Source organism: Orcinus orca, chromosome 9, assembly GCF_937001465.1.
Source record: "Orcinus orca chromosome 9, mOrcOrc1.1, whole genome shotgun sequence".
Classification (NCBI taxonomy): domain Eukaryota; kingdom Metazoa; phylum Chordata; class Mammalia; order Artiodactyla; family Delphinidae; genus Orcinus; species Orcinus orca.
This window is the reverse complement of record NC_064567.1, coordinates 41153166-41167084: the sequence shown is the minus strand read 5'-3', so window position 1 is coordinate 41167084 and position 13919 is coordinate 41153166. Positions and strand designations below refer to the sequence as shown.

At 52.7% G+C, this 13919-nt stretch overlaps 1 protein-coding gene across 3 annotated transcripts in view; it reads left to right on the top strand.

Annotated features, from left to right (window-relative positions):
- The window catches only part of EEPD1 (endonuclease/exonuclease/phosphatase family domain containing 1), a 119981-nt gene extending 108917 nt beyond the window's left edge, over positions 1 to 11064 (top strand). Inside the window, exons 6-9 of one of the 3 annotated variants that reach the window (XR_004483354.2) lie at positions 1088 to 1226; positions 5479 to 5673; positions 8841 to 8946; positions 10292 to 11064. Coding sequence is in view for 1 of the 3 variants with exons in the window: in XM_004269905.4 (XP_004269953.1) it covers positions 1088 to 1226; positions 5479 to 5673; positions 7582 to 7781 (534 nt within the window). In the remaining 2 variants the exon portion in view is untranslated. Of the gene's footprint in view, positions 1 to 1087; positions 1227 to 5478; positions 5674 to 7581; positions 8286 to 8840; positions 8947 to 10248 lie in introns of those variants that run through there. The other 2 variants (XR_004483353.2, XM_004269905.4) reach the window with 2 other exon arrangements.
- The last annotated feature ends 2855 nt before the right edge of the window (positions 11065 to 13919 follow it).

Here is a 13919-nt window from a genome sequence, read left to right as displayed (position 1 = left end):
CTGTACTGGCTTTGGCCAAGCAAGGCAACAGGCAGAACCAGCCAGTGTCTCTAGGGGGCAGGCTGTTTTTAACGGCCAAAGAGAAATGCTTTCAGATCACAAATTACTGGCCCAGATCCTCTAAATGAAGCGATCCCCTAGACAGGCACGTAGCCTCCTCTACTTTGTGTCTCATCCTAGGCCAGGCAAGTTGTAGGGACAGAGATGTGGCTTCTCTCTCCAGGCAGGTTTTCCCCGCCCACGGCCTTACGGTGGTTCCCCCGGGGTCAGAGCCACAGCTGCAGCGGGAGCTCTCCCGGCTGGGCACTGGCCTTGGCAAACTGGGGTCACATCTGTAAAACGAAACTGGTAGCCTCCACTTCCCAGGGGCTCCCTCTGCACCTCCACTTCCTGGTAGGGTTTGGTGTTTGTTGCCATGACAAACAGAAGGGCGGGGTTGCCAAACCCAGAGCAGCTGAGCAGTGCTGCGGGGCTTGGGAGACCGACCCCGACTTTGCGCTTCCTCACCTGCCCTGGGGACACAGGATGGGCATAGCCTGTGTGCCGCCAGGGTTCAGGCAGCTTTTGTTCTTCACATGTTTAAAATCAGGTGAAAGTAAACTCAGGGCGCAGTGGTCTCTGGAGGGAAGAGAACACATGGGGAGGGGGAGGGGGGAAGGCGGTAGGGCCCGTCAGCGGGTCCTGGCAGGGGGTGGCGGGCTGGCCCCGTGGGGAAGAGCCCCAGGTCTTTGTTAACGAAGCTGCTAACCAGCTGCTAGAGCTGCCTCTTCCTCTCTCATAGCTGCTCAGAAGGAAAAAAGCTACAAAAATTGGACATTTCTAGATGTGCCCAATTTTCCTGGCCCTAAGGAGGAGTAGGGGGTGAAATGTAAGGGGTACACCGATAGGACAAGACAGGTCTCGGTCCTGCAGGGGCCTCAGAGGACTCTTCCGGTGGCCGCCTTGCCTTCTCTCCAGGGGGTGCTGGCCTTGTGTGCGTTTCCCATTGTCGGTGTCGTGCAGGAAGCTATTCATGGGGCGGAGGTAACGGGTACAGGCAGGAAGAACATCTCCGCCTGTCCCTGATGATTTGTTTCCTGTTGCCCAGGTGGGAAGTCATGACTTGACCCTGGTGAACCTTCACCTGGCAGCCCTGACCCTCCCAGGGGGTGAGAACCCCAGCAAGAGTCACAGTGACAGCCACTGCTGGGCTAGCTTCGTGCAGACCTTGCAGGAAACCCTGAAAGGTAGGAAACCGTCTTTCTCTGCGGCTGGGCCAGCAGCCCCCACTTCTGCAGGGCAGGCGGGGGTCACCTCTTCGGAGCATCTCTACCCTCCCTTAGGCTGGCCGTCCTATAGGTGGCGATGCATGCTGAGTAATGCATGGGAAACCACCACACCGCCTGCATCCCGGGGAGCCCAGCTGCCCCGGGCATGCTGACAGCTTTGTCTCTGTGGGTCTAGCGTGCGGGTTCCACGGTGTTGGTTTTGTGGCTCTCCAGCCTCTCTTTGATGGAAAGGATTAGGAGGGAAAAATCTAAGTGATGGTACCCTCCCCCGTGACACCCATCGTGGGCTCCGCTGCCCCGGGTGTGCCCCTGTGGTGGTCCTTCCTGCAGATCTGCACCTGCTCTTCTTGTGAAAGACAGTTGGTGACAAGGGGAGTGGGAAAGTCCTGACGAGCCGTAAGTTGAATTTTTCTCTCTGGTGGGACGCCGACCTTGTCAAAGGAGCCCTGAAGCCGACAGAAAAGCTGGATTTTAATCTTAGCTCTTTCAGCTGTAGGACAGCTGTAGGACATCCGGCAAGTCACCACCCTTCAAGCCCCATCTGATGGGGGCTGACAGTGCTAACCTCACAGAGCGCCCAGGGGCATGGTAACCGTCTGAGGGAGGACCCAGCACATAGCAGGGGCTCAGCGGACATGAGTTGACTCACAAAAATGCCAGAGGGATTAAGAGAACATTGAAAAGAACAGAACTTCAGAAGAAAGGTGGGGCACTCTGCTTTCCAGGCTCCTGTCCTAGTAACACAGAAGGTTTTCTGTGCGCGGTTTCCCAGAAGGAGAAGTTGACACGGCTGTAAAGACTGGGATGTGCTCCGTCGGGCTTGGCTTTTCAGAGCACTGCGTTTCTCCAGGTGAGGGTTCACAGCTGGAGGCCTGCAGTTCTCTCCCATATTCTAGAGTCTTGACCAATATTCCCTCAGGTGCTAAGCCTTGTTTTCCCCTGTTGAACTGGTGCCCCCCGAAAGGTGATTTTTGAAGATTTGGCTACAAAAATAACTCAGTCAAACTACACATTTACAGTTTGAAAAGATTTTTATCATGGTAAAATATACGTAACATGAAATTTACCATCTTCACCATTTTTAAGTGGACGAGTCACTGGTATTAAGTACCTTGACATTGTTTTATAACCATCACCACCATCCATCTGTAGAACTTCTTTTATCTTCCTGAACTGAAACTCTGTACCCATTAAACACGAACTCCCCATTCTCCCTTTCCTCCCAGACCCTGACAGCCACCTTTCTACCTTCTGTTTTCTATGAGCCTGACCGCTCTAGGTATCTCATGTCAGTGGAATCTTACAATATTTGTCCTTTTGCGGGTGGTTTATTTCACTGACATTATGTCTTCATGGCTCATAGTATATGTCAGAATTCTTTTTTAGGGCCAAAGACTATTCCATTCGTCGGTCAGTGGACACTTGGGCTCTTTCCATCTTTTGGCTGTTGTAAATAATGCTGTTATGAACACTGATAACACTGATAGGCAGCTTACATCTCGAACCAGGTTGTGCTGTGACCAGCGTTCTCCTTAAATTATGAGTCTTTGGGCTAAAAAAAAGTCGGAAAGATGTTTAAGTTGAGATACTTCATCCAACGAGCAGCTATGTGGGAAATTGTTCACCTACAGCTACTTTCTAACCTATTAAAAAGGATGACTTGATAGCTTTTAAATCTGTGGACATTTCTATTGTTCTTGATCTCAAGCTTTTCCTTTACACGGAAGCAGAAAGGCAAGATGCCAGTTCCTAACTTCTCTGATACCCTTAGGCCCTCATTGTTTTTTCTGATACCCAGGCAGGGAGCAGGTTTTTGTCAGAAAACCTGGGCAGGGTATTGTTCCAAGTTGCCAGGGGACTGTTGACCCACAGCCTGGCTAGGCCTTGACATGCCCATGTAAGGACAGTGACTTATGTCCCCACGTCCCCCTGCTTGTAGCTAACATCCAGTTTGCTGTTAACACGGCAGAGCCGAGGATTCAGGAAGTGCTGCAGCCTGCCCGAGGGGCAACAAGGGTAAATCGATGAGCAGAGGTGGCTCAGCTAAAACAGACTAAGCCTTTATTCCACAGGCTTCTTTCTATCAGAGTAAGCAGAGCCGATTTGATTAGCAAACTCTGGGCCTTTCTGCCTTTGTCTGGTACTCAGGTTGGAGTCAGCAGGGGCTGGGGGTGGAGTGCCCATCCTCAGATGGAAGTTTCTTCTTTCAGACCCCACGGGGCCTGTTCTGTGAACTCAGCAAGAGTGAAACAGGGCAAAGTCATGCTTGACATCTGGGTAAGACCTTCTTCCGCTGGGGACTGGCTCCTGCTATTGTCGCTGGCATTTTGTAAATCTAGGGTCTCTGAGGAAGTCAGCCCCAGGCATTCTCCCTTCACTCCTGGAAACTAAGAGAATGACTCAAGAGCCCACCCTGGCGCACAGCTCCCTGGGAGAGATCAGGCGCCTGCACATCTGTGGATTCTTAGAGGCAAGGACTGTCTCGATGTCATTACCAAACCACTTTAACCAAAAGAAGGTGAGTTGTAAGAAACGGGACCTGTCCGTTCAAAAAGAGCCGTTATTTTCATTCCTGAAGTTACACGGAGCTGGGTTTATTGACCCAGGACACCAGCATCTCTCCTGGTTTCAGAATTGTCTTCTTTTGGCCCGAATTTTTCAGGTCTGCACCCCAATGAAAACCTCTCTCATTATGTGGGGAACCTTCTGCCTCAGCCTTTCCTAACTTCAGTTTTCCTTGATAGTCAATAAAGGTAGCCTCTTTCTCTTCGTTCCTTTTCAAAAATACACGGCACCTTAATTCTGCGGTTTTCTTCTTGCTTCGTCCACCATTTCTCTCCTGCGTGTTGATCGCTCGTCCGCCAGGCAGCAGGCTCTGTTCCAGACGTGTGGGGCTCTTCCATCCTAGCTCTTTGTAAAGAGCCCTGGATTTGCAGGCTAGCTCGGTGACTTTCGGCAAGCCCTTCCACCTCGCAGAGCCTCAGCTTCTTACCTGCAAGAGGGCCCAGCGCACGGTGAGGGCTCGGTCATTAACACTGGCCACATATGCTTTGTTACTTGTATTATTCTCAAGTTGTCTTTCCTGTTGGAAGTTGGCACCGATTTCTCAAGACAGCTTGGTTGGGCTCGCCCTGCTTTGGGTGCCAAGGTTGTTACGATCTAGCTTGAGGGCTACGGTTACCTCTCTGTTGGTCACACAATGGTAGCAGGAAGGCCTTGCTCCCGTCCTCTGCTGTCCGTCACGTCCCCTGGAGGAGGGCGTCATGTGCGGTGCGCGAGTGCCCTCTGCTGGTGGCTTGTGTTGTTTCACTTTAGATTTCTTTAGCCATTATTATTGCAACACAATTCGTGTCCAGGAAGATTTTGCTGAGTGTCTCGGATGCCTTTGGCCCTAGTTTATTAATTGCTTTGCTTAAAGCTTTCCTTACAAGGTGCAACAGAAATGCCACTCCCTATGACAACGTGGCTCCCCGGAAGGGAATCTCGAGACAGGAAGTGACAGTGAGGCAGTGGATGGGAATCCCAGGGAGCCTAGCTGGGGCCCACTGTCCTTTCTGAGTGTCTCCTCACTTTGGAAAATACTTCATAACTATCCCACTTATTCTAGTAAATCAAACTATGAGAGAAATGTTGAAAATACTGGAAGATAAAAGCTTTCCACTTTGGCCCTGTATTAGTGTGCTAGGGCTGCCCTAACAAAATACCACAGGCTGGGTGGCATAAACAACAGGCATTTATTTTCTCACAGTTCTGGAGGCTGGAAAGTCCATGATCAAGGTGCTGGCAGGGTTGGTTTCTCCTGAGGCTTCTCCTTGGCTTGTAGATGGCCGTCCTCTCCCTGTGTCTTCACCTGGTCTTCCCTCTGTGCTCAATAAATGTTTGTTGAGCTTTTGTTAAATATCTGGGGAAGACCCTCAGGGCTTTCTGTGCTATAAGATTTGGAACCCATGATCCGGAACAGAGGTGATCTCTCTTATCACATTGCCCCCCATTTCCAAATGTGTCACTAACCTACTCCTAAAGTTTGGGGGGGGGTGGTGTTTGTTGGACAAGGAATTTGGACAAATTGGGAGAATAAGAACCACGCCACAGTCCTAACCCTGGAGAGTCAATTCAGAGAGTCATGATCCTACTTAAATGGGTTGTGGTCCGTGTTGTGTTGACTTCCCACCACCTCTTACATTCCTGAATTTCTTTCTTCCACTTCCAGGCGAAAAAGAGGTGATAGTTTTAGGAGATTTCGGCCAGGGGCCAGACAGCAGTGACTATGATATCTTGAGGAAAGAAAAATTCCACCACCTGGTCCCCGCACACACCTTTACCAACATCAGCACCAAGAATCCTCAAGGCTCGAAGACTCTGGACAACATCTGGATCAGTAAAAGCTTAAAGAAGGTTTTCACAGGTAAAGCCCAAGTGCTGTTTGGAAACAGAGTGAGGATCGCCTGTCTGAGTTGACAGTTCTGGATTATCTGGTTTCAGCAAGAGCCAGGAGTGACCTTCCCTCCTCTGTGGGCATTTATCAGGTTATTGCTCAGGTGGCTGTATAATTATCATTCAAACAGAGCCACTTTTAAGAGTGAAGGGGGTGTGAAAAATAATAAAAGGCATTCACTGATCTGCAGCAGGGCCAAAGCAAGTGTGTCTTGGGCAAACCTGGTTCCGGACTGGCGGCATCCCCCAATTCCAAGCTGAGCTGATACCTTAGGCTAATTTTAAGGACACTTAGCCCCTTCCGCAAACACTCCTCAAGCCCTGTCACATTCAGGCGCTGTGTTGTGGCCTGAGGAGCAGCAGTTGGAGGTGAGCTGACATGTCACCTGGCATCACGATAGGATGGAAAAGTTCTTTAGACAGGACTCCACCAGGACCAGGGTGTGGTGGGTAACCTCAGCACTGAAAAGCACTCCTCCCCAAACCAGTCACTTGCTGAACAGACTTTGGGTCATGAAACAGTCATAAACAGAAATGTGGAAGCAGCAGGTCTTTTGGTGAAGGACAAGAACGGTGGTTCTCAGTTCTACCTGGAAGCTTTGCTAAGCACCAGTGGATGCAGATTATACTTCAGTGAGACATTAAAAAAGTCTTTAGGTGCCAACGCTGAGGTCCACTGTGAGACCCCAGCGTGCAGCCAAGATTTAGGTCCTCAGGACTAGAATTTCCTGTTGGACGGTGTCATGGGAGAATCCAAAGGGCGAAGAAAGTGGGTCTCAGGGAGTGACAGCTATCAAACTAGGCAAGGTGCAATTTGCAGAAACGCACTGCTGGCCAGACCAAGGCCATTGGCAGGCTGCCATGGGGCCCGGTGGGAGGGCAGTGCTGTCACCAAGGGAACTGGAGCGCCCGAGAGCGCAGGGCCGGGAGGAAGGTAGAGATCGTCTCATCTATCCCCTGCTCTTAAGTTGTAGAAACCGAGGTGCAGGGAGGAGGTGCCACCATCATGGAACTGTCACCTGGGCAGGCACAGCTCACGCCAGAGCCCAGGTCTGGATGCACTTAATTATCCGCGACGGTTCTCACTGAGGGCCGTGCCAGTGCTTCTAATTGCTCTTGCTTTTGTGACTATTTCATTGTTTCTTTTTTTTTTTTTTTTTTTGCGGTACGCGGGCCTCTCACTGTTGTGGCCTCTCCCCTTGCGGAGCACAGGCGCCGGATGCGCAGGCTCAGCGGCCATGGCTCACAGGCCCAGCCGCTCCGCGGCATGTGGGATCTTCCCGGACCGGGGCACGAACCCGTGTTCCCCGCATCAGCAGGCGGACTCTCAACCACTGCCCACCAGGGAAGCCCTCATTGTTTCTTAAACGTACCTCCTGCTTCATGTATTTCTAAATCTTGACTTTAAAGATACCTTTACTTTCTCATAAACTTCTGTAACTTTCTCTTCTTTGCTCTTTTTGTAGAACTTCCTCCCCACGCCCCCGCCCCCCTGCCCCAGTGTCTTTGCTTTGTGAAATAGGACCTTCACTTCGCTTTAGACATCTTTGCAGGGCATGTGTCCCTGTGTCAAACACTTAGACTTGCCGGTCAGATTAGAAGTGGTGCACAGTGAGGCGGCGGCCCCCACACGTAGGCCGACGGGTGTGTGACTGGGCAGGAGGCCTGGACCCGGGGTAGTTTCAGGGCCTACACGGTAAACCCTCACTTGTCTGGCACATCCAGTGGGCTGAAGCAGCTCGTTTGCACAGACAAGCCGGCTGACTTGAGGGGTCTTGTCAGGCTTGCAGACATACAGCACTGGCCTCCAACCGCCAGCCTGTGACCTCCACCCTGTCCCCCATCCTGATTTCTGGGTCTGTCTTCCCTCTGCCTCCAGGCCACTGGGCTGTACTGAGAGAAGGCCTCACGAACCCTTGGATTCCAGATAACTGGTCCTGGGGCGGAGTGGCTTCTGAACACTGCCCCGTGCTCGGCGAGTTTTACACGGAGAAGGACTGGAACAGGAAGGAAGGCCCTCGGAATGGCAACGGGGTCACCCTGGAGCGAAGTGAAGCCAACATTAAGCACGAGCGATGATGACAGCAAATCAGTTTTCCACCCCCTGACCCCGGAGGCGACGAGTTTGCCCTTCCTGGTGAAGATGCAGATCCCGAACTGCCTGCCCTTTCGTCCTCGTTCTGACAGCGCCAGCGCCCGGGCCTTGACCCGCCTGCCTTCCTTGCAGATGCTTTTGGACTCTCATGGGGGAGGGAGCACGTCGGGCCCTCAAGGTGCTGGATGGTCAAATCAGAAGCCCATGGAGAACTGGAAAGCCTCTGACCTGCGGATGCTGCCAACCTCAGCCGCTGCCCTGGGCTGGCCACCCCGCTGCTTGGACCTCAGCTCGAAGGGAACAGCAGTGGAGGCTGCAGGCAGAGACGGAGACCTGCCCGGGCGACGCCGGGGGCTCCCGTTTCTGACCACCAGTCTGCGATGTGCTGGCTGCAAATTCCATGAAGCTTTTAAATTGAGCACTCTCCTCAAATGTTTTGAGTGATGATTTTTAGTTTTGTTTTGAAAAAATAAACAGAGATGAACCTGCCTGGCCTCAGCGAGAGCCTGGGGGTGGGTCCCCTGCTGTGTGTGTTTTGTGCCCACTTCTGACGCCTCTGGGGGGGCTGTGGCCTGCAGGGCCCTGAACATGGTGAACCCCGGGAGCTCCTTTTACATCCCCACCTTGAGATCATGCAGACGCACCCGTCACACCCTCATTGACCCCCCGAGACCTCTGTAAAATCTTTAGATCGTCTCCTCCCTCCCATCCCATGCTTCATCCTCTGAGCCCTTTGCCGGACCGTGTGTTACTTTGAAGGACCATTTGTGCCTCCAGACACCATGGGTTCCCTTGTGCTGGACAAGCGTTCCATCAGAACGATCTCCTTTCCTCCTTCCCCACCCACTCCAGTTCCCCAGCCTACTCATTCTCTACCCAGAGCCTCCCTCCGCCGATCCCGAGGAATAGCTGTTGATTCTGGATCCGCAGGAAGCTAAGCCCCGGAGTGTCGAGGGAAGGAGGGTCCTTCTTTGTGAGGGGTGTTGCGGGGGGGCGCTGGAAGCGTGGGTTAACTGCCACCAGGCACCCTTTTCCTTTCCCAGGTTGGGTTCTCGCTTAGGTCCCCGTGAGACCAGGATTGTAATGCCGATTTCACAGCCGAAGAAACTGAGGCTTAGAGAGCTTCACCTCCTGAAGGTCACACAAGCTGTAAGTAAATAGACGGGATTCACACTCAGTCCAAAGCCCACGCACACATGTCAACCCTGTGCTGCCGACACCGACGTGTGAGAGTGTTAACCCGGTGAACGTGTGGCCCACCGTCACCACCAGTGGGAACCCAGTGGCTTGTTGGGCCCGGGGCCGGATGGGCAGTCAAAGGGGCCTGTTGTCCATCAAAGGCCACCTTGGGGGCCACCTGGTTCCAAGGAGCATCACTGGTTGTGAGCACGGGAAGGAAGCCCCTTTCTGGGGGCTCTGCAGGTACCTGGGCATCAGCCACGCCCACTCCCAGGGGGTGTCTCTTCAGTGGGAGGGTGAGCAGCGCCCGAAGGCCCGGAACCTGTGCCGGCTGAGCCTTGGCCGAGAGCAGCCGAGTTAGAATGAAAAGTCGTGGCGGGTAGGAAAGGGTGCTCCCCAGCTGCGCTGACCTTTTATGGTGCTCATCTAAAGTTAAAAGCTCCACCTGCATTCACCAACCAGATGCCCCAAGTCCTTTTAGCCAGATTTTTGCAGCAAAACTGCGGTAAGCAAAGGGCTTCTTATGTAAGGAGAGAGGGAAAGAAATCCAGTTAAACAACCTTTGTGAAGGTCATTTGGTTTGAGCCAGAGGCTGGGGAGCTAAACTGCATCGGCCACACCTGCTATAATGGAGTTTGCACAGGACTTCTGCTTAGCCTTGACACAAACTCACACCACAGACACAGTGGGGGCACTTGTCACCTGAGGGCCCCAGGAGTTGGGTCATTGCTCGGTGGCCACAGGCCCGGGGTTTGGAACCAGCAGACCTGGCTGCTGAGACCCAGCTCTGCCAGGTCCAAGGTGCGGCCCCTGCAGGTTGTGCTTGTCTGGCTGAGTCCCAGGTTTCTAACCTATTAAACGAGGAAGAATCCCTCAGGGTTGCAGAGAATAAATAACATCTATAAAGTTCTTAGCATACTGTCTGACCACAGGGCACAACTCCAGGGGGAACCGTTCCCCAGGACACATGGTGAGAGCTCAATAAGCAGCAGCGTTTTTTTTTAAATTATTGGGGTTTTTTTTTTTTTGTTTTTCGTGGTACGCGGTCCTCTCACTGTTGTGGTCTCTCCCGTTGCGGAGCACAGGCTCCGGACGCGCAGGCTCAGCGGCCATGGCTTACGGGCCCAGCCGCTCTGCGGCATGTGGGATCTTCCCGGACCGGGGCACGAATCCGCGTCCCCTGCATCGGCAGGCGGACTCTCAACCACTGCACCACCAGGGAGGCCCTTTTTAATTATTTTAAATTATTTATTGTTTACATTTTATCCCCAGAGTTCCCCTCAACTGGAACATGAGCTTTGTGGTTTCCCAACAGTGTGTCATCCTGGACTGTCCACTGGTCCAGCTGAGCTCTCAAAAAGAAAGATCCCCAGCCAGTGGAGCCTGTCACGTGGACACTGGTCATCCGGCCTGCATTCCACTGAAAAAGACCCAAAGGCCCCATAAGGGTGCAAGACTGCACCTCACGGTTCCCCCTGGTGGAGAAACTTGGTAGGACACTCAGTAAGTCATCTCTCGGGGATGGAACCTGTGATTTGTTCTATTTGAGTTGACAGGAGACGGCAGACTGACTCTGTCCTCCAGAAGGAGTAAAAGCCGGGCTCAGACGTGGCATCTTAAGTGGCATCATCGCTGGGCACACTTAGCCTTTGAAAGTCTCGATGGCCAGCCAGGCTGCGGAATGATGGAGCCTTTCCCTAGTAGAGCATTAGGCTATGGAAGCAGCGGTCTGGTCCTCTGCTAGCACCTGGCCGCCTAGTCTCCTCCCTGCCTGGGCCTGTGAGCCTTTAGCCCAGAGGCAGGATTTTCATAAAACTTACAGAATTAAAAGCTCAAGTTTTCCAGAAGCGTTAAGATTAATTAATAATCAGATGGTCTATCTCTTCCCTCTTCCCCTGCACAGTAAATATGAGAGGATTGAGCAGAGCTTAAAATCCAAAGAATACTTAAATTGACAAATTGTGGTTAGTTGTTGAAGCTGGGTGATGAGAACATAGGAGTTCATGTCACTCTTCTTTCTACTTTTGTCTATGTTTGAAATATTCCATGATCACAATGAAATAAATGCATAAATAATAAAAGGCCCAAAATAAATAAATCAATAAAAGGCCCAAAAAAAATAAATAAAAGGCCCTCCCCCCCAAAAAAGACATTGTTCGAAGATTTACACTTTTTAACAGAATACATTTCCCTGTAGACCAGGTGTGCTGAAGTCCTCACAGCAGAAGTGGAAACACGTGAAGGAAATTAAGTCCTATAATGCTTTCTTTTTATGCCACTCCCTGAAGCAGCATTTTGCTAGGAAGGAGTCACTGAAGGTGATAGTGTTTCATTCTAGAATGGGGAAATTAAAATATATATATTTGGAGGGTAAATTAGAAGTACCAGAGAGAAGAAAGGGATATTTAAAAGCCCTGGGGACTTCCCTGGTGGCACAGTGGTTAAGAATCCGCCTGCCAATGCAAGGGACACAGGTTCGAGCCCTGGTCTGGAAAGATCCCACATGCCGTGGAGCAACTGAGCCCGTGCACCACAACTACTGAGCCTGCGCTCTAGAGCCCACGTGCCTAGAGCCTGTGCTCTGTAACAAGAGAAAAGCCACCACAATGAGAAGCCCGTGCACCACAACCAAGAGTAGCCCCCACTTGCTGCAACTAGAGAAAGCCCGTGTGCAGCAACGAAGACACAATGCAGCCAAAAATGGATAAAATATATATTAAAAAAAAGCCTTGGGCTGCTTTTAATTCATCACCCACCAGGCTGGGCCCTGGGGGTGGGTGGGGGAGGGGAAGGAAGACCTGTGCCTTCCAGGGTCACTCGGCCATGGTCCTGGGCTGTGTGTGTCTGCAGTGTGGCACCCCTGCAGCTGTAAGGACCTGGATGTGTGGGATCCCCAGTATTCTCCATTCTCCTCTTGGTGAGCCTGGAAGGAGGCAGCAGGGTCTCCCTTGAAGGTGTAGCCCGCAGGGATCTGAGTGCTAGGCCATTGGGAAGCTCACCTCTCTCTCTCCTGGCTCTGGGAAGCCTCTTGCAGAAGCCAGACAAAGCGATTCATTCCTGCATCTTCCGTCTTGTAAGAAAACCATGGGCCCCTTAATAAAACAGAACCCTGAGCCCCCAGGCTGGTGATGCCTGGAGACAGTGCTCCGTGGGAGAGGGCCAGTCCCTTCCAGCCAGGCTGTCTGCCCAGTCTCCTTGCTGCTGCCCCCTGGCCTCAAGGCACTCACCTGGGAGTGCTCTCACCCACCACACAGGTGAGCAGGTAAACAGCCCTTACCAAAGGCGTAAGGAGGCAAAGAAACAAGCCAGGGAATCATAACCGAGCTTCCTCCTCTTCAGCTTGTGGGGGTAGGTGGGAGTCTCCCTGCCTCACCCCACCTGGAGAGGCCAGCAGCCCCTGCCCTTTAGGAAGACCCGTGGGTCAGTCCGGACACCCTGCAGGAAGTCCAGAGTGAGGACAGAGTGGGCACCACGAGGGCTCCTGCCCGTCGAAGGCTATCGTCCGAGTTCCCTCTACGGGCCTGCACCTGGTCCCTTTCCCGGTTGATAGGCCCGGGGAAGAGCTCCGCCCCACGCACAGGGGTGCGTGCTTAGCCTAATTGCCGCTGAACGTGGGCAGGCGCAGAGGGGTGAAGGTGAGACGCGTTCCTGAGGGCAGGAAGGAAGGAAGCGCCCGGAGGGGAACGGGCACTGCCTGTTTCCTGGGTGTCACACGCCTGGCCAGGTGACCTCCACAGCTAACCTGAGGACATTCTTCAAGGATTCCAGGCCGATGCCATCGCCCCCATTTTACAGTAACCTACCTGGGCCTCACAGCTGGTAAGTGACAAAGTCGGGATTCCGACTCAGCTCTGTTTGACTCCAAAGGGCTTGTTCTTAAAGTTCTTTAAGGGAGAGGCTCATAATTAAGAATAAACACAGGAAAACTTGTACTGGAGAGATATAAAGTGCTGTGTGAATCAGAGGAGTAGAGTATGTTTTCACCTGGCGGCAAATCCGAGGAGTCTTCCTGGGGAAGGTATCTCTGAGCTGGGACTTGAATGGGCAGGACTGGAGATGTGGAGGGAGAGTGGGAGATGGCATTCTGGGCAGGGGACCGAGGACGAGGTGTGGAGGAGGGAAGGGTTCAGTATAAGTCACTTTGGCAAGAGTTTATGACGTGTGGTGGGGAGAAGACTAAATGGAACCCGAGGCCAGATCTTAAATGGCAGCTGGCTAAGGAGCTGGGAGGCTGTTCTGCAGACTTTGTGCAAAGCAGAGGAAGAGGCTGCAGCACTCGTGCACCGGGGAGCCTGGAAAGGAAAGTGCAGGTCATCACGCTGGTCCCTGGGGAAGGGATGAAGCCGGGAGTGGAACAGCGGTGGGCATGGAGGGGCGGGGACATTGGTCTTCCCCCGAGGAGCAGGCCCCTGGAACACTTCCAGGGTGAGCCGGAGGCCCAGCAAGTTTGCGGGAACTGGTGGGAGGAGAGGAAGGGAAGCTCTGGGAGGGATTGAGAGCTCAGCTGTAATGGGTGTTATAGGCCCAGACTCCTGTTTAAATCCATCTGAAACTTATTATTGGTGTGACTTTGGGCAAGTTACTTGACCTCCCCTGAGCCTCAGTTTCCATATCTGAAAAATGGGGATATTGCTACTTACCTCGTAATATTGTCATAAAGATGAAATGAAATATTGGATGAATGTGGCAAGCCTCCTCCCCATCACCGTCATCATCTGTGGTGGCCAAGCTTCTCTGGGAGATGGCAGCGTTCAGGGAGCTCCCAGCCCACTTCTCTGTGCCCAGATACAGTGGCAGGCGTCAGCCAAGCACGAGGAGGCCCCTTTGCGTGAACAACACCGTAAAGATGGATGTGAGTTCAGACGCCAGGGCCTGCCCAAGAGTGGGAGCGCGGGGAGACCCAGCCACCGCTGAGAAGCAGGCCACGGGCCTAAAAGCAGAGG